General features: G+C 44.4%; 2 protein-coding genes across 2 annotated transcripts; both read right to left on the reverse strand.

Moving 5' to 3' along the window:
- Positions 1-267: 267 nt before the first annotated feature.
- Positions 268-15,948, reverse strand: stard3nl (STARD3 N-terminal like). The gene is made up of 9 exons (XM_072363635.1): positions 15,809-15,948; positions 10,808-11,142; positions 5,378-5,455; positions 5,217-5,294; positions 3,784-3,837; positions 3,376-3,493; positions 2,953-3,051; positions 2,670-2,737; positions 268-1,060 (listed from the first exon to the last, which is right to left on the reverse strand). The coding sequence occupies exons 2-8, from the start codon at positions 11,006-11,008 to the stop codon at positions 2,673-2,675; spliced, it is 693 nt and encodes a 230-aa protein (XP_072219736.1). The 5' UTR covers positions 11,009-11,142; positions 15,809-15,948; the 3' UTR covers positions 268-1,060; positions 2,670-2,672.
- Positions 15,949-16,569: 621 nt separating this feature from the next.
- On the reverse strand, positions 16,570-18,675 carry LOC140268680 (tripartite motif-containing protein 16-like). The gene has a single exon (XM_072363634.1). It carries the CDS (start codon positions 18,566-18,568, stop codon positions 16,895-16,897), a length of 1,674 nt encoding a protein of 557 aa, XP_072219735.1. The 5' UTR covers positions 18,569-18,675; the 3' UTR covers positions 16,570-16,894.
- Positions 18,676-20,443: the final 1,768 nt, after the last annotated feature.

The following is a 20,443-nucleotide window of genomic DNA, read 5'->3' on the forward strand; positions in this document are numbered from 1 at the left end:
CTGAACTTAAGATGAACTGAAGAGTTCATTTTAATTCTACTTTATTTTGATGTTTTAAAGGAATCTGTGGTTTCAAAGCAGGGAAAACTATCTGTTGCCTGCTGACATTTAGATCACCTTTTTCTTTTGCTTCAGAAGTTTTAACACTGTTAATGTATTTGAATATCTTTGAGAGGATTTTTCTTTTCTTAAGGAAACAGATGGAGAGCAAAGCCTCTTTGCTTGGACTTTGCTGTCGAGTAAAAAAAAAAAAGCCGAATGAAAACACAAGGTTTCACATTTTAATCATTCCATGATACAGATGAGCTTCTCGTGGAAACAAGGCGGCTTACAAGGCATGCATGTAGATATGTACACTTCATTTCAACCTTCTTCTCCTATCAGAGCAGCTTTAGAGAGCACAGTGCAGGATCCCTCCAATGCAAATGCAGCAGATTTATGGCTCATTTGGGCTTAAATACGATGCTTCAACCCTTAAAACCTCTTCGACGTTTCCATGCAAGTTGCTGCCATTTTTTTTAAAGAACTAGATGCAGTCGAAGACATTTCTGAAAGCGTTGTTTGCTACAAACTGGTCCGTCAGCTCAGTTCTGGCCACAAGAGTCCGTGAAGCTGCTTTTTTTTTTTTTCTTTACAGTGAATTCAAAATCAAGTTTGTGAAAAATAATCAAATGTAAAGTAAACATGATGGAAATACAAAAAAAAAATGAATATCTTAATCAGAGAAGAAGACGCGTAAAGCAAAATATAACAGTTTGAATCATGGCTGAACAAAAAAAACAAACTAAGTGCATTTTTGTACAGAAATGAATTCCCTTCGAGGATCCACTGATGTGGACACGAACGCTCGCCGGTCATGGCGGTGAAGCAGCACTTTTTCAGTGGTGTGTGCGTGCAGAAGGCCGACATTATGAGAAAGTGAGCCGCAGCCGTGGGAACCATTACTCAGACTCCTCTTCGGGACAAATAAAAACTAAAATGGCAGATTCTGAAAGGCAGAGTGTTCCGTCAGTAGCACAACCGGAGCAGGAGAAGGCCTCCATCCTCAGAGGAGGAGACCCTGAGGAGAACAAAAACAGACACTTTAGAGAAGCCGCTTCCACACCTGAGGATATGTTCATGCTAACAGTTGGACTGGATAGAGTAGTGGTAAGATTGCCACCTTCCATGTGTGAGATCTGGGTTCAAATCCCCTGCATGAAAGGTACTGTCTCCAGTAGGGGTCCTTAGGCAAGACCCCCTTACCCTACCTGCCTATTTGTAAGTTGCTTTGGATTAAAGCGTCTGCTAAATGCATAAAAACAAACATGCTAACGGTCGGACAGCAGCAGCAGTGAGGTGATCCCAGTCATGACCAGCAGCTCAGATTCACAGCTTTTCCTCCTCTGTGGTTTTACCTGGTTTATGTTCATGCAGTTAGCCCTTTTATGCTAGCCCTGTAACATCACAGCTAACTACGAGCTACATAGAAGGAAACCAGCAGTCAGGCTCTGTCAGAGGTGATGGGGACAGAGTTCAGGCATAGAGGGACCTACAGGGTAGGAGAAGCTCTCTGATCAGCTGGGGCTCCTGAAGGTAGACCGGGACGCCCCTGTTCTGGTAGCGCTCGGCAGGTCATCTTGCACACTCCTTCGGCTGAAAGCCCCATGCACCCCGTATCCCCGTGCCTCTCCCCCAGACCATACTAGGACCTCAAACCACAGCTGTCACTGTCACTGTCACAAAAAATGGCAGAAAATAGAACTTTTCACTTAAAAATGAATTAAGTTCACCATTGTGGAATGACACATGGAAAGGGTCTTAGGCGTGGTGTAGGATAGGAGATGCTCTCTGAAGAGCTGGGTTTTCAGGAGCTTCTTGAAGATAGACAGGGACGCCCCTGTTCTGGTAGCGCTCGGTAGGTCATTCCACCATCGTGGGACGACACATGAACAGAGTTTGGATTGTCTTAGGCGTGGTGTAGGAGCTGCTAGACGACAATCCTGGGACCAACGGAGGGACCCAGTTGGGACAGAAGCCTTTGCAAGAGCATTCAAGTAGATGGAGCCGTTCCATTAAGCTCTTTGTAGCTAACATCAGGGACTTGGATCTGATGCGGGCGGCTAAGGGCAGCCAGAGGAGCTCAATGAACAGAGGGGGGCGTGTTCTTTTAGGCTGATCCAAGACCAGACGCACCGCCGCGTTCTGGACCATCTGCAGAGGTTCTTCCTCACCATAGTTAGCTTCTGAAGTGTTTAACGCAGTGTTTCTCAATTCTGGTCCTCATGACCCACTGCCCTGCATGTTTTCGATGTTTCCATCCTCCACTACACCTGATTCAAATAAATGGCTCCTTATCAGGCCTCTGCAGAGCTTGATGACGAGCTGATCATTTGAATCAGGTGTGGTGGAGGAGGGAAACATCGAAAACATGCAGGGCGGTGGGTCCTGAGGACCAGAATTGAGTTTAACAGAAACTCTCAGTCTGAGATCAATACTTACAGCTGCAGCTGCATTAAACAATGAGTTCTGAACGTGTTTTAAAGGAAAAATAACTGCAGAAGGAGGCCTTATGGAGTGGTGGCAGCAGCTTCCACTGTGATGAACAGCAGAGAAGCTGTCAGACTGTTCAATAAGCATCAAGGTGTAGGACTGGCAGGTGAAATGAAGAACCACAGCCATACTGTTACCTGTTAAGTCACCTGCTGAATGAGCCCTTTCTCAGGGTCGTGTTTATCATCCAGCTCCTCATCAGAGTCTGAACACAAGACAGAACACACAACAGCACATTTAATACAGTTTTAGCCTGAAAACACGGACAAACAGACAGGATTCTGACATTTAAGAGGCCGAAACACGCCGATTGGTTCAGAATTTGTGCTTTAAATGCAAATCAGCACCACTCAGAGTTAAGTGGAGGCCAGGATGAGATATATTTGATGTTTTGTGGCTGATGTCGGCGAGTGAACAGACCTGCCAGAGACTCTGGTGGAGAGTAGAACTGTCCGTCAGATAAAGGGCCCGGACCAATGAGGGGAGCTCGCTCTCGGGCATCCATGAGGGAGTTGTATCCTGAAACAAAGAGCAGGTGCACATCTGTAACAGCAGGAGGAGCGGGTGCTGCTAAAACTGGCGTTAGAGTTGTCCAGATCAACTGTTGGTGGTGAAAACTATTCAGCAGTTCATTAAAATGAGTAATCGAGTTCATATTAAGTACATTTCCTCCATCATTAACACTCCTGTGCCTTTAATAAAGAAGCTTTCTGTTGGCAGAGCATTTCTGTTAATAGTTAGTTGCTTCTTCTTCCACCCCTGAAGCAGCGGTCCGACTATAAGTGACATCATCCCTGCAGAGAGCTGACTTAAAGCGGCTGGTTAAAGATCGCAGAGACTCACTGTTTTCGTCTTCGGCCTCCTGAGGCAGGACCTTGAAGTCCAGCAGCCATGTTTCTATCCAGGCCAACACGAAGGAGATGATGGGCAGCAGGTACCCAAACGCCCCCTGAGACAGCAGCTGAAACGGGAAGTTTCCACACAACAAAGGCTGAATTTAGAGAGATTATGTAGAAATCACAGGTACAGAAACTAATTCCATCAACAATTTCATGCATAAAGCGCATGGATTTGATTCATCTCATGTTATTGTGACAAAAAAAAGGTCAAAATGTGACTGAAAGATCCAGACAAAGGGAACAAACAACTCACAGAAAGTGAATTACTTCCGTTAGGAGTTCTTATGAAGTCTGGGGAAATGATTCCCACTGATAAAACAAGAGTGTTTAATTTGTGCTGAGTCATTCTTACCTTTGATAAAATGACTTTGGCGATCAGGAAAGCGCAGCTGGCTGCAGTGGTGATCTGCAGGAAGAGGAGAGGTGGTGTTATCACACCGTCTTTAACAGTAAACATGAGCCGATGTAGAGCTGTGCAACACAAACCCTGCAGCCAGGAAATGATGATGTTACATTTATCCTCTTTTTAAGCAAAAGAAAAAAAAATTCTACAGGTTTTCTGAGCTTCTGGGGTGTTAATAACAACAAAATATAATGAAAGTTTGACTAAAAATCGTGTCATTATGCAATAAATGATCATCTTTAAAACTTTATATGGTAACTAATCAGAAGATAGAAGAGTTGATAGCAGCTTTCTGTCATTTCTTTAAGGAGTCTTCAGGAATAGTTCTCCAGGCTTCTTGAAGGACATCCCAAAGCTCTTCTTTGGATGTGGGCTGCCTTTTGTTCCGTTCTCTGTCAGATGATCCCACACTGCTTCAATAATGTTGAGGTCCGGGCTCTGGGGAGGATTCATCCCTCCATAAGACCTGTTGCCACTGATTTTCAGTCCCCTTCTTGTGTCATTTGGCACAGCTCAGCCTTTTCTCCCTGTTTCCCTTCCTTAAGAACGGCTTCTTGACAGCCACCCTTCCATGGAGCCCATTTCTGATGAGGCTTGGGCCAACAGTAGATGGATCAGCTGAAGGTCCAGATGCATCTCTCAGGTCCTGTCAGGTCACAGCTGGATTTTTTCCTCTTTCTTAAGGACATCACTTTCAGATCCTGTTCATCTGCTGGAGATAGTTTTTTAGGCCTGACACTTCTTCTTTTGTCCTCCACTTGTCCAGTTTCCTCAAATGTTTTAAGGACACACTGCACACCATGCTGAGATATGCCAAGTTTTCAGCTGATAGCTCTTTGGGAATCACCTTGTTGCTGCAGAAATCCTATTTTCTGTCTGTCAAACTGTGTTTTCTTTGCTGTTTTTCATAGATGCAGCTAAATAAATGGGAACAAATGATTTGTCTTTGTGACAAAGTGCCTAAAGATCCAGTTTAAAATGGCTTCTTTGCTAAGTTGTCTGTTCTGTGTCGACACAACACTGGTTCATCCCTTGAGTTAGGAGCCTTTTTTCTGCCTGAATGCTTCATAGGTCAGAGTTAAGTGGCTGAACAAAGAAAAAAATGGACTGAAAATGAGTGAAAAAGCAGGAAAAGTCCAAAGAAAAACTTTGAAAGTCCTTCAGGAAGCCTGGAAAACTATTGATAAAGCTCACTTTAAAAGATTAGAATAAATTCTGGCTGCTTGGGAGGAAAATATTAAGATATAAAGGTGACTTCATTGTACTGCATTTACAGGCAGAGGGAGAAAAACAACAACAAAGCAGGAGGGTTCATCACCCTCTGCTGGTACCAACACAGAACTACTGTCATATTACAGTTTTTAAAGGAAAAGCAGACTTACTGCGATGGCCCACCAGTGCCGGAGCTTACAGACGGCATACGCCAGGATGAGAGCTGCAAACCTGAACACAGCCAGCAGCTGAGGAGGAAGAGGGAGGCATTTAGGCACAGCAACGCTTTCTGTTGGGACATTTCTGCGCATTAATAGTGAAAAAGCCTTACAAAGATGTCAAAGAAGGAGGCGTGGAAGTCGTACTGCAGGACCTCTTTCTCCAGCTGCTTCTGAATGCCTCCGTTCACCTGTCAAACACAGCTCAGTTTTACTCAGTGATGGCATCTGGAGACAGAAGCTTCCCCTTCACGAAGCCTGACCAGGAAGGTGGAGCGCTGCTGCTGCACTAACAAACTCATTCGATGTGCGTTTACTGCCAGCTTTGAAACTACGGATGGTCATTTACAGCCCCGAAGATGAACTTAAACGCTCCGTTTTCTCGTTCTCTGCACATGAAGAGGCCAGAACTGGCTTTTCTGTCGACACCTCTTTGATATGTCGCCATTTCCTGAACATCGTTAATTACATTTAATTAAATAAGCAGGTAAAACTAAATAAATCACTGACTTCTGACTGGTTTCTCGACCTATCTGGACATGTAATTCATTAGCAAACAGCCTAATTCTGCCTAATTCAGGCACAGAAACTGAATCCTCCAACGGAGATGCAAACAGACTTAACGTTGCTGCACAATTTGAGGTTAAAACACTTCTATTGGACTTAAAATCTAAGTTGCATTATCAGCACCGGTGATCAGTTTGGGTGGAAGGATTCATTTATACATTTGTTATCTGGAATTGGCCTCCATTGCAGTAATGATGAGTCAGGCGTTCATTGCATTCTTCTTCAGGGATCCATACTGACCTCCGAACCTCCCCCAGCAGAGTTTATCCACTTCGCAGGCTGACAGTGAAATGCAGCTCTCTCAGTTCAGCACGTTTGACGACAGACTCGAGTAAAACTTACTTTAAATGGTTTGATCAGCTGGAAGGTGGCTCCAGCATTTTAATCCTGACTAAATGATCCTTTACGCTGAACTGTGGCTTATTACCAAGTTTTGTAGAGCTGCGAAAACCAATTTTTAATCACATAATTTAAGGCTGAGACTGTTTAAGAAGTTAAAGAATAACACGTGAAGCTTTAAAACTGTGAGAAATTGTCTTTTTGAAGCCAGAACCAGCACTGAAATGACAATAACTACCGGACTACACAACATCAACTGAACTATTGACATTCTTATCAGCCTGTACTATGTTAAGTAAATAAATTAGCTTCTATGCTAATTCAATTATACTTTTCTAATCCCTGAAGAGAAATTATATTGCTTCAGTATAACTTATTAGAAAGATATTTGTTGAAGTGTAGCAGAGAGGAAGGTGTGGTAGAAACCTTCAGAGGTCTCCATCAGTGGGTTGGGCTTCTGTTTCTGTAGCTTAGCAACAACTCAGCTGATGATGTCACACACAGCGTCAGCAGGTAACTCAGGTGAACTCTCAGCAGACAACATGGACAGAAACTCACAGCCAGCAGTTCAACATCTGGGCTGCAGAGACGCTCCAGGATTCCACCATCTGTTGTTAACCAGCTCTGTGATCCTCCTCCTTTACTGTTAGCGCTCTGTCTGCAGTCTCTGTCTGCCCGGATAGTCTTAAAGCTGAGCAGAGAGCTGTTAGAGTTGTTCCTGCAGCCAGGTCCAGGATTCCACCATCTGTTGTTAAACAGCTCTGTGATCCTCCTCCTTTACTGTTAGCGCTCTGTCTGCAGTCTCTGTCTGCCCGGATAGTCTTAAAGCTGAGCAGAGAGCTGTTAGAGTTGTTCCTGCAGCCAGGTCCAGGATTCCACCATCTGTTGTTAACCAGCTCTGTGATCCTCCTCCTTTACTGTTAGCGCTCTGTCTGCAGTCTCTGTCTGCCCGGATAGTCTTAAAGCTGAGCAGAGAGCTGTTAGAGTTGTTCCTGCAGCCAGGTCCAGGATTCCACCATCTGTTGTTAACCAGCTCTGTGATCCTCCTCCTTTACTGTTAGCGCTCTGTCTGCAGTCTCTGTCTGCCCGGATAGTCTTAAAGCTGAGCTGAGAGCTGTTAGAGTTGTTCCTGCAGCCAGGTCCAGGATTCCACCATCTGTTGTTAACCAGCTCTGTGATCCTCCTCCTTTACTGTTAGCGCTCTGTCTGCAGTCTCTGTCTGCCTGGATAGTCTTAAAGCTGAGCAGAGAGCTGTTAGAGTTGTTCCTGCAGCCAGGTCCAGGATTCCACCATCTGTTGTTAACCAGCTCTGTGATCCTCCTCCTTTACTGTTAGCGCTCTGTCTGCAGTCTCTGTCTGCCTGGATAGTCTTAAAGCTGAGCAGAGAGCTGTTAGAGCTGTTCCTGCAGCCAGGTCTCTGCCTGATATTCCTGCTGTATCCTCATCAGGGCTCCGAGCTCGTCCGTTTTATCAGTCTGTAATTTCACATTTCCCGTGATGATAAAGGGAAGAAATCGTTTAAACGTCCTCCTCATCCATCCATCTTCTTTACCGCTTAGTCCACATGGGGTCGCGGTAGAAATATGGAGAGTAGAGAGGCCCAGACATCCCTGTCCCCGCTACTTCCTCCAGTTCATCCTGGGTGACCCCGAGCCATTCCTAGGCCAATGGACAGACATCATCTCTCCAGCGAGTCCTGGGCCGACCTCGGGGCCTTGTCCCAGCTGGTCGTGCCTGAACACCTCCAAAGGAAGGCGACCAGGAGGCATCCTGATCAGGTGCCTGAACCACCTCCACTGGCTCCTCTACTTAGAGTCTCTCCCAGATGGCTGAGCTCCTCACCCCATCATGAAGCGTGAGACCCGCCACCCTGTGACCTCATTCTTTCGGTCATCATCCAGAGTTCATGACCATAGGTGAGAGTAGGGATGGAAACTGCCCGGAAAATCGAGAGCTTTGCTTCGAAGCTCAGATCCATCTTTAGCACAACAGTCCGGTACAGCGACTGCATCCCTGCTGCCGCTTGTCCCAGTCTGCAGCTGATCTCACCATCCCTCATGAATAGGACCCCAAGATATTTAAACTCCTAGAGAGTCCTTCTCCTTTTCCTCCATTTTGTTCCTGCTCTGCATCCTTGACATCTCCTCTTGAACTTATTAAATTTTGGGGTCTTCTTCCAGGCATTACTTGGGCTTTGGAGAGCTCAGTTAGCTGCTCCAACAGGCTAACAGCTTTTCTGTCGACATGGTTACGCATCACAACGTATGTAAAAGAAAAAATGGAAGTTTTCATGGAAAATACCTCATTAGAAAATCTGAAGAAGACTGCTGCAGCAGGCTCTAGTGAGGCGCCATTTATAACATTTAAGAATGCTAGAACATAGCATGCTAACATGCTAAACCAACCTTACAGGTGTTTTTCTACACCCAGCATTTGGCTAAAAACAGCCATGCGTCTACGTGAACTCTCACGGGCTCCGTTTCTATCCTTCTATAAAGCAAATGTGCAGAAAACGCACATTAGGAACTTTCCATTCACCGGTGTGAATAAGACTGCATAGGGTTGCTGTTTGGTCGCATTATAAGCTACATTAGAGGCTGCAGCAACCCTTAAGATGAACTTGTTTAGGCTTTTCGAAATAAAGCTGTTGTTAAATCGAGCCTTCATTAAAGTTTCCATCAGTTTCTATCTGCTGGTCGGACAGTCACGGTTAATTATATCTGAGATAATCGAGAGCAATGCTGCTTAATCGTCCTTTTAACATCCTTTTAATGGCGTCAGCTTGTTATACACCTGTGGATGTGTCATATCTGCCATGTGCAACGTGAGCTTAAAGACAAATCATTCACATTTCTGGCTTCACTTCTGATAAATGGCTGTTATTTATTACAAGGCTTAAAGTATAAAGGTGGCATGAAAACAAACGAACAATTAAAACTGTCGCTTTCAGTTATTGGTTTGATAAATGAGGCCAGAAGATGATGTTTTGCACGTTTATTGTTTGAAATGAGTCACTGGAATGGGAGTTAAACACTGTTATGAGACGATATTTTAATTAAAAGGGTTAATCAGTGTAAAGCCGGTCACTACAACATCCCTTTGTTTAGGAGATATGGACAATAAAGAGTCAAATGTTGGTCGTTTCTCTGAGGTTAACCCTGATCAAACTGTTCACATGTGGTGTTTGAGCTCTGAGAGGAAGGAAGCAAAGTTTCCAAACATCGAGGAACTGAGTTAAAGACTGTGGTCCAAGTCCAAAACAATGAGGATGTTTCCAGCAGGTTTAGATGAGATGAGTAACTGGAGTAAATGGTTGCCGACACTCGATCACTTGGGGGAAGTTTTACAGCTACATGGCCTTGACTCGCTGCTCCAAGCACGGTTCATTAAATGTGAGGAACATAAATCCTGTAATTCATGAAAAATTAGGTCAGATTGAGCGTCATCATCCAATGTCTGGTGTGTTCAAAGTTAATGTGTAACAGCGCTGTGTCAACTCTGCGGTCAGGGAAGTCAAATAAAATGAAATCATAAAAACATTTAAAGGGTGCGAGTTGTCCCGATGAGATGAAGCGATAAAGTTTTGTGGTTCAGGGACTTCTTCTGTTATTCTGTTACTGAAGGTCCAGATGCATCTCTCAGGTCCTGTCGGGTCTTTGCTGGATTTCTTCCTCTTTTTCTCTCTGGGGAGGATTCATCCCTCCATAAGACCTGTTGCCACTGATTTTCAGTCCACTTCTTGTGTCATTTGGCACAGCTCAGCCTTTTCTCCCTGTTTCCCTTCCTTAAGAACGGCTTCTTGACAGCCACCCTTCCATGGAGCCCATTTCTGATGAGGCTTGGGCCAACAGTAGATGGATCAGCTGAAGGTCCAGATGCATCTCTCAGGTCCTGTCAGGTCACAGCTGGATTTTTTCCTCTTTCTTAAGGACATCACTTTCAGATCCTGTTCATCTGCTGTAGATAGTTTTTTAGGCCTGACACTTCTTCTTTTGTCCTCCACTTGTCCAGTTTCCTCAAATGTTTTAAGGACACACTGCACACCATGCTGAGATATGCCAAGTTTTCAGCTAATAGCTCTTTGGGAATCACCTTGTTGCTGCAGAAATCCTATTTTCTGTCTGTCAAACTGTGTTTTCTTTGCTGTTTTTCATAGATGCAGCTAAAGAAATGGGAACAAATGAAATAAAATGGCTTCTTTGCAAAGTTGTCTGTTCTGTGTCGACACAACACTGGTTCATCCCTTGAGTTAGGAGCCTTTTTTCTGCCTGAATGGTTCAAAGGTCAGAGGTAAGTAGCTTAGTCTGACTGCTTGGAAGTGAAATATAAAGAAAGAAAGGGAGGATCAGGAGTTTCGCCCAGTTCTGTATGTAAAACTAAATATTAAATAACTACTGTGTTGCCTTAATATAGCAAAACCTAATGTTTAACAGCTCCAGAAGACTTGAACAGATACGATGCAATTTGAAAACAGTCGCAGCACAAGATCGAAGATGTAGGAAGGAGACAAAGAAAGGTGGTTCATACATAAGCTCGTGTCCCTGATATGTAGCATTTTCACCTGCAGTAATCAGTGGCAATAATCCCTTTGAGAACTTAAAGTGTCATATCCACAGCACAAATAGAGTTGCACTTACATTGAGCTCTATGATCCAGAGCAAGGTGATGAACAAGAGGTCAAAGGTGACGAACAGGCAGAAGGTCCTCCTCACGTCAGAGATGCACTTTTTCTCCGTGGCTTCGTACGACTCCACCCTCGCAGACACGGGCGTAGTGCTGATGGACCCCATGCCCCTGCCGGTCAGCCGCGAGTCCACGCTGCTGCATCTGCTGTCCATCCCTGGCCGCGCGCCCTGGGCAGATCAGGCCCCGCCCACCTCTCGATGTCTGGAAAGCGGACTGTTGCAGCAGCCAGCCAGGATGGTTCAATGAATGAGGACTCAGTCTGTTTTGGTAAACTGCATCACTGCATCTGCAGGAAGAACAAGCGTCAAACCAATCATCTCCTGCTGTGGTTCAACAAAACTTTAAGGTTTAGAATCAGAAACACTTTATTAATCCCAGATTAAGCGGCTTCACGCACATTTTAAGAGTTGCAACAGGGGGGGGACAAGAGGATGGGGAGGGGAAAAAACCTCAGCAAACATCAGCTCACCATCCAACATAGAACTCAAACATAAGCAAACATTTGCTCACATAAAAACGCAAAAACAACTTGAAGGCGTGGGTTGCCATGGAGACTTCCTTGATCGGGTCCCAGATGGAGTCAACCATCACCTGGTGTCCGATTGGTCGTATTTTAATGGCCACGCCTCACTCGGTTTGTCTGTTCTGGTCACAGAAACGATCCAAACGCCTTCGCAGAGCCACCAGCTTCTGCAAGATGTTTTCCATGTTGTGGTTAATGACCACCGTCTGAGCGCCATCACCTCTGCCCACTGCTTCAAACATGTCGGGCAGCTTAATGGGGCCTCGGGCCGCTGTCTCCGACTCCCACATTGTTCGATGCACCAGGGCAATGCCTAATCCAATCAGCAGAAAGCTGTTGTCATGGTTCCGAATAGGTAAAGATCCTCGATGTCCTCAATGGAAGGAATTACCAGGCACACGACCCTCCACTCCCCCCAGGAGACCCTCATGTAACCAGCGGCGAATGCACCATCAGGACGGGTGGGTTCCCCCGAACCCGAGCTTCTAGCCGAGAAAATTCTGTCGATTGTGTCGAGAGACCAGTCGACCAATTCCATGATTTTAATTTTGAAAGCAATGCGGAGAGAGGCACCAAAGTTAGAGACAGGACAGGACAAGACATGAAGAGAAGCAGGGAAGATGGAGGAGAGAAGAGAGATGCGACCGCCTTCATCGAGCCGGAGGAGATTAGCCAGCTTTTTTCTTTTGTTCTAAGAAGTGTGTAAACAGAGAAGCAACCAGAGGTATGAGGAGTCAAAGCCTTTCCTAACATCTGGATTCCATTTTTAGGGTTTGGGTTAGACCAGGGATGTCAAACTCCGGTCCTGGAGGGCTGCTGTCCGGCAGGTTTTAGACGTTTCCCTGCTTCAACGCACCTGAATCAGATCAATGCATCATTAGCAGACTTGTGCAGAACTTAACAATCTTTCGAAGAGCTCCATTTAATCTGAATCAGGTGTGTTGAAGCAGGGAAACGTCTAAAACCTGCAGGACAGCGGCCCTCCAGGACCGGAGTTTGGCATATGTGGGTTAGACCGATCCCAGAGCCCGAGGGGACATCTTCAACATGTGGTTCAGTCTGACCAACATATCCGAAGACATTTGGATTGTTGTTACACCAGAAAATATCCTCATCTGAGAGGCTAAGCTGGATTTTCTCTTCATCGATCATTCGAAGTTCTGCGTCGAGGGAACACATCACTCTGCGGTTCACCAGGCCGGGAGGGGGGTGTGGCTGTGTGTTTCTGTGGTTTCAGGGTCATAGCCGAATCCTTGCTTTTTCTTCTGCTCACAGTTAACAACCGTAACCAATGGCAACCGAGGTCCAGCAGCTGTATTTGCAGCTGGAGCTCAGCAACATTGAAGAACAAATGCTTAAATTGCAAAAGCGACAGAGAAGACGTTTGTGGGGGTGGTCTGTTCGACCGGCCGAGGCTGAACGGGTGAATTTACAACCTGGATGAACAAGCAACTGCCGGAAATGACGTTCTGAGCGGACCAATCACAGCCCTTACCCTTGGAGGTGCATGTCAGGCTACGGCGGAGGGGTCAACGTCGACGACTTAGGCAGAGGAAGGTTTGTGCTTTCCCTTAGAAATCGACTAAAACTCTTCTCAGATCTCAGATTTTGTTAGTTGATGTGCTGTCAGTCCACCTTTTTGCCACGGCCGAGGTGCCCTTGAGCAAGGCACCGCACCCCCATGCTCCCTGGGCTGTGATTGGCTGCCCACCGCTCCAGTGTACGGCGTCTGTCTCCATGAGTGTGTGACTCTGTGCATGTGTGTGTTCAACAGGTGCAGACCTGGATGGGTTAAATGCAGAGGAGTCATTTTCTGCATTTCCTGTATCTACATCTACGAAATCTACATTTCGTAAAACTTTGTAAAAATCCTTGTTATGTTAACCAGAAACTAATCCTGTGACTGTACGAGTCACTTGTGGTCTTGATCTCGGTTGATTTTCAGAATATCTGTGTTTTAAGGAAGTGAAACTAACTAACTTTTGCATTAACTGTCAGTCATGTTGAACAGCACAGCAACAGCTCAAATAATTTACAGATTTTCATATATATATCATACATATTTAGATTATAACAACCTGGAATATACTAGACTGTATCTTTAAATTGTCTTGAGACTTTTGTTGTGAATTGGTGCCAAGTAAGTAAATACATCAACTTTATCTTAATGATTTCCCTTTGAATTTACAAAAATACAGCGATTTTCAGCTGTAAATTGCTTTAATGGCATAAAAATCTGATAATAAAGGGTTAATAACTAAAGCAAAAGCCGCTTTAAGGCAGAGAGACGTGAACAGAGCGTAAGTGTGATGTAATGCACAGACAGGGAAATAGAAAGAACTCTTACTCAAAAATAGAGCCTAAAAGCAAACGTACGTGTTGTAATTGACCCTGAAACCGTTTCACACTGTGGCTTCCTCTTCAGAGTTGAAGTTTGAACTGTTTAACCCTGAAATGCTCGACTGTTTTACTGGAACCAATTTAAAGAATTCATGGTCCACAGGAATATTGTTTCTGTGAGCTTGTAATTTACTTCCAGGTAACTGGATTTGCTTTGGATTGGGTCAAAAATGTGTGTTTGTTGTTGAACAAACAGCTCTTAATATCGACAATACCAGCAATATTTAAGCAATCGTGTCATATAATGTACTTTTAAGGTTGTCGCACACTTTCTGCCTCAATTCCTCATCGTTTCAAAAGGAAAATAGTGAACTTTTTCAAAGATTCTTACCAACAATGCTAATCTGAGTCATTTCAGTTTGAGAATCTGCCGTTATTACACCTACACACAGTTATAAACATCAAAGTAACAAACACTGAGCAAAAATAACCACATAGAAAGTCCACAAAGTGTGGCGTGAACTTTAAATCATTATAAAACAGGTTGAAAGGACTTCATCAACGCGTGGAAACTTCATTATGGCAGCATGTCCTGATCAGGACCCAGATCCAACACCTGGGAGCAGATTAGAACCCGTTTCTAATAAGAAACCAACAGGAAAAACTGAGAATCTTAACAGAAGCTTAAAGTTCACTGCGCTGTTCAAGATCAGACCAGTGGTTTCCAGTTCTGTGGTTCTGATAAAAACCAGCGACCAGTCGGGGCTCCTCATCTTAAGGAGAAACCAACTGCATCCCCTCTAAACCTCTTACAGGCTTTCATTCAAATGAGTGAAAAAGGTGAACTCAAAAAGGTCAAATAGACATTAAATAAAATCCTTATTTGTACTGCTGTGGTCCCACCGTCAATGGGGTAAAAATATCTATGGAAATGATTCCACTCAAAGTCAATCATTTGAAATGAGTACATTTTGAGCTGTTTTGTAAATATGCTAATGCTTTTGGCAAATGCAGACTCTGTCTTGGAGCCAACACCAATCTAATTCCCCATCAGTGACATAGTTCAACATGAAGCCTGAGGTTTAACCAGCAGTCGGGTCGGACTGGTTGGCTCGAGCAGCTGATTGGCTGTCCAATGAATAAAACTGGTGTGTCAATGAAACTTGGCTCACAATCAGACAGACGAGGAAGGATTTAAAAGGTTTAAGATGGAGGTGGGTGCAGTCACACCAGCAGCTATTTGTCACATGAGACATATTATGATGTTTCTAAATTCTGTAAATGCCTGCCACCATGGCTCCGTCCTCCTCCATTCACATCCGTGCTGAGTGGGAGAGGAGGAGTCGAGGATAGGGATTGAGGATGTACAAACTGGGAAGGGATATATGGGCTGGATGGGATGGAGCAGCCCGCTGTAGAGGTCAGGTAAACACAGATTGATGTCGGCCTCGGCTGCAGAGGGAACTTCAAAAGCTGTCAGATTGTCACCTGCACAGCAGCTGATCTCAAACCTGGTTAATATCAGAACCTTAAGAGGGAAGCTTTGATAAAAATGGGTCAAGACTCACAGCTGGGACTCTGATGTACATGTAAACATACCTTTAGAGTCCTGTTTTTTTTGCTAATTTCACTATGAATTTTAGACTTGATTTAACATTTCGTTCCAAAGATGACACTGGTATATTAATCTTGATGCTCAAGGCTAACCTGAAGCCAACTATTTACATCAGCAGAATGAAAATGCAGCTCTGACACACTGGATTTTGCCCCTGCATCGGTTTAGCAGCTTTAAATTACAGAAAGTGCAACAAGAAACACCGGCTGGCAGGCAGAGGAGGCCAACAACAACCAGAATAACGCTTCGAAAGATCCTTTAGCCTGAACCTGCGCAGCTTAGTCAAGTGTACTAACAAAAATGAAGAAAATGTAATGACACAAATAATTACGAAGCAGGTGTGACGTCGTCTATTCACAGGGGCCAGCTGAGGCGTATAACCGCATCGCTAAGTTCATTTGACAACAACTTAGCCTGCTAGCTAGCTCAACGTCATGCATCAAACCCGTTTTTAGAAGCGAATTTGGTTCTTACCTGTCAATATTGCTCCGTTAAACGTTTTACTTTTCTAATCCTACACCAGGAGGATTTCTGCGGGCAGATATCATACCCAGGGAAGCAGACGAGTCATCTGTTTCCCCTTCGACTAGTATGACGGAAGTAGCTAGTATCGAATTCACGCTAAGGATTCTGGGATATGAAGTCTGAAGCCGGACCTAACGCTGTCAGTTGGCGTCGTAGCACCACCTGATGATTATGTTGGAGATTTGCAGTTTTGAGGGGCTTTTCAACATTGTTTTTCTCATAAATGACAAATTAAAGCACATTTACAGACACACAAAGTGAGGATGGTTATAAAATATATATTTTTTTATTTATAAAACATAAAACAAATTGGTAAAATGCTCAATAAAACACAACAACTCAAAAACACAGTTAACATGATCAATATCTATCGAATATTGGATGTAGGCCTACACGTTTAGGTAGGTTGTGTGACTGGACATTTTAAGCTGTTTTTTTTTGTTTATGGTTGGTGGTCAATGACTGTTTACTTTGGTTTGCGCTCAGGGTGATGAGTTCAGTGAATATCACTGCGTACACACACATATCTACATACAGTATCTATATATATATGTGTAAATATATATATGTATATGATAAAGTTTAGAACCTTAGAGCTCCATGGCCTTTTTTTTTGTAAATAAAAGGAAAAGATGTCCATCACACCTTTACCCTCATGGAAAAAAGACCAAAAAATGTCAACAGTGAGTTCTTGTTACCATTCAACAAAAATGTAGTTCATTTTAACCAATACTATGGGTTCTGCTAAGTGTTTTTATAGATTAATTAACACATTTTAGAAGTAAGAAGGGAGGTCAGCTCATTGGTCTATTCTGTCACAAGAATTTTGAGAAGAAATGTAATAAAAAAATAACAATGCACATTATCCAGAAACAGGTAAAGTACTGAAGCCACATTATATCAACGGAACATGAATTAATAAGACCGTTAAGGAAGTCCCTCCCACAGCAGCTGTTTGATGACACTTTCATGTCTGAGCAGTGAAGAGACACCCCAACAGTAATTCTCTGCAAGAAATGTGGAGAAAGAATAAGTTTATTTGACTTTACACAACTCAACGGAGTCTCCTGGAATCAAGTAAACGCAAATCCCAGCATAGAGCGGCTGAGTGAATGTGGTCTGGACTCTGTGGAGGAGAGTCATGGTTTCAGAGACGCTGTAGAAGGACAGAATACCTGCTCTGTGATCCAGGTACACTCCGACTCTGGAGGATACAGGACCTGAGATGGAGGTTTTCATGTTGTTGTGCAAAAATTCTAAATTATCAAAGTTGTAGTACAATGTCCAGGTTTTGTCATTTCCTCCAAATCCACAATCCCTCCAACTTCCTGCTCTGCTGATATTCTTGTATGCGACTGCTACATAAACAGCCTCTGCTTCCCACTCCACCTCCCAGTAACAACGTCCAGTCAGACTCTCTCTGCTCAGGACCTGCCACCACTCAGTGAATCTGTCTGGATGATCAGAATAAGACTGTTCCTGCTTCATTAAAGTCACTTTTCTGTTCCCCTCTGACAGTAACAGATATCTGTGTGCTGTGTTTGGATCCAGTGTGATTTTACATGAATACTTTAAGAAGTCAGCTCTGCTCTTTGGTGGTTCTGACAGTAAAACATCCACCTCAGTGCCTCTCAGTGAGATGTTGGTCCATTCCTCTCTCAGGATGTCCTGTAGTTTCTCTCTGAGCTCTGACACAGCTGCTGCCACAGCCTCAAAGTGCCTCAGAGGACGGATCTTGATGCTGGATGAGGGTGTAGACTCCCTGAGTGCTGACACTGAGGGGCAGTTCTGCAGAAACTGGATGTGATCCTCTGTGTGTGAGAGCTGCTGCAGCTCAGCATCTTTCCTCTGCAGCTCAGTGATCTCCTGCTCCAGCTTCTCCTGAAGCTCTTTGATGCGACTCACTTCAGTTTCCTGCTGGGATCTGATCTGCTGCTTCACCTCAGAGCTTCTTTTCTGGAGGAGACGGATCAGCTCAGTGAAGATCTTCTCACTGTGCTCCACTGTTTTATCAGCAGACTGATTGATGGCCTCCACCTCCTGCTGAAGCAGCTTCACATCTTTCTCTCGGTCCTGGACTCTCTGCTGGATTTGCTGCCGACTCCCCTCCAGCTTTCTCTGCCTCTCAGTCCTTTCTGCTGCAGCTGACACTGTGTCGTGGCCTTTATGTTCCTCCACAGAGCAGAGATAACAGATAGACTTCTGATCAGAGCGGCAGAACATCTTCATCACCTCATCATGAAGAGAGCAGATGTTCTCCTGGAGGTTCTTGGAGGGCTCCACCAGCTTGTGTTTCTTTAATGGAGCCACATCATAATGAGGCTGAAGGTGTTTCTCACAGTAAGAGGCTGGGCAGGTTAAACAGGACTTAAAGGCTTTCAGTTTTCTTCCAGAGCAGAAATCACAGGCCACATCTTCAGCTCCAGCATAGCAGTGATCAGCAGGAGCAGCTTGGAGTCCAGTCTTCTTCAGCTCTTCTAATAAATCAGCTAACATGGTGCTTTTCTCCAGGACAGGCCTCGGTGTGAAAGTTTTCCTGCACTGAGGGCAGCTGTGGATTCCCTTCTGATCCTCTCCATCCCAGAAGCCTTTAATGCAGTTCCTGCAGTAGCTGTGTCCACAGGGAAGAGTCACCGGATCCTTCAGCAGATCCAGACAGATCGAACAGCAGAATTTGAGTTGTTCCAGCTGATTTTCCTGCTGCGCCATTTTCCTCTTCACAGTAACTGTCAAACAGTTTCACTTTCCCTGAACAGAAACGATCCGTGTGCTCTGAAGGGTAGCAGATCTCTGCTGATACTCACACAAACCAGGAAATGAGGCTTAACAGCAGCTGCATGTCGCTCACACCCATCCTTATGAAGAGAGATCTGTGGAGGGGCGGGAACAAAGAAATATCTCACAGGAAGGCCAAAGAGCTGGTTTTTATAGAGCGGCAGGGTGTGTTATGGATGATTTACAACACTCCCCAGACATGGTGAAAGACAAAGCAGCGAAACATAAAGAAGCAACAGTTTAGCTGTTAAAAAGGAACAACTTGTACTGCCTCAGCTGTGATATCAGTGCAGGGTTTGAACAGGAACTTTTCTACTTCTCTTTCCAGCCTGATTTACATCAGCTTTCAGGCTGGAAGTACAACTTGTAGATGTGAGATTTAAGGTTAAATGCGTTAAGGAATAAAGCGTTTGCATCACTTTTCCCCACAGTTTCTGGCCCACTTGACCTCATATAAGATAGAGAGGGAATCCACTGCAGGTTAACTGAGTGGCTTGAGCAGAGGGAGGCGAGAGAGGAGGACAGGTCGTTGAGTTCTGGACGTCTGTTGGACCGAAGGGCCTGGAAGATGTACAGGGCATCGGTCAGGAAGACATCGATGTGGGCCGCTGCTTGTTCAGGGCTTCTGCTTCGGCTCTATAGATGGTGGAGTACAGGCCAGTAGGGAGGCAGCTCTTTTCTTCTTTGCCTCCTGGATACTGAACATAAACTCCTGCCCCTCCGTTCCTAATGGCATCTGCTGCAGAGCCGTCGGTGTAGACATGAGTCCAAAGCTCTTTGGGTGGTTGTTTTTGTCTCTGTGTGGCCCTGTGATGGACTGGTGACCTGTCCGGGGTGAACTCCGCCTCTCGGATAGGCTCCAGCCGACCCGCCACCCGACCGATGGATAGAGCAGGTATAGAAAATGGATGGATGGATCGTTTTAAGTGATAACTTGAATGATAATAATTTGAACCACTTCCTAAATTTTGTTCTGCTGCCTCTGAATAATCTTAAATATTCTTAATTCTTGTGACAAATCTGGACTTTGGTTCACTCTGCTGAGTCATTTTTAATCATATAGTCGTTAATTGCAGCAATAGATGTGATTATTTTGCTCCTTTGACTTTTTATTCTTAATTCATTTTCACCAGATTCGTCTTAAATCTGTTGTAAAGATCAGTTGTTGAAATGAGTCAAGTTTGATGCAGTAAATCCAATCAAAGTCATTTCATATATTGTGCTTACATGTAGATAATTCTATTTTCTGTGGCATTATGCTGCAAAGTGATGCAGATACTGAAGTAGACTGGACCACACTGAGGGGAAGATTCTCCAAACCGGCTGTCACCTTAAAACTAAGCTGATGAGATGGTTTCATGTTTTTTTTTTATTTCATAACTTTTATATAAACTGTTGCTTTACTTGAGCATTAAATCTATCCTCCATTTTGTTTGATTGTGCAGATTTGGTGACACACTTTAACACTTTAACACAGTAAAGTGACAAAAGCAAAGTCTATGTGCATCAGTCCTACAGTTTAGGCCCAGTTTGCTTGTTTTATTGATGCAAAATGACAATAATCTGAAAGATTTTAAAGTCCTGCACTGTGGCGCCATCCTCTCCCTGTTTCTTTCTGCAGATGCAGACCTGTGTGTGAGTATCCGGCGCCACCTGCAGGCCATGCTCCTTCAGTGCAGCTTCTCATGCCGTTCTTCTGCTTCCACATGCTGCCAGATTTTAGACTCCGCTCACCCGTCTCAGTCCAGCATTTAGTAGAAATAACCGTTAACTTTGGAGGTGTTTCTCAGATTCTTGGGTCTGTCTCTG

This window comes from Leuresthes tenuis, unplaced genomic scaffold, assembly GCF_036924035.1.
Source record: "Leuresthes tenuis unplaced genomic scaffold, fLeuTen1.0.hap1 SCAF_14, whole genome shotgun sequence".
Lineage (NCBI taxonomy): Eukaryota > Metazoa > Chordata > Actinopteri > Atheriniformes > Atherinopsidae > Leuresthes > Leuresthes tenuis.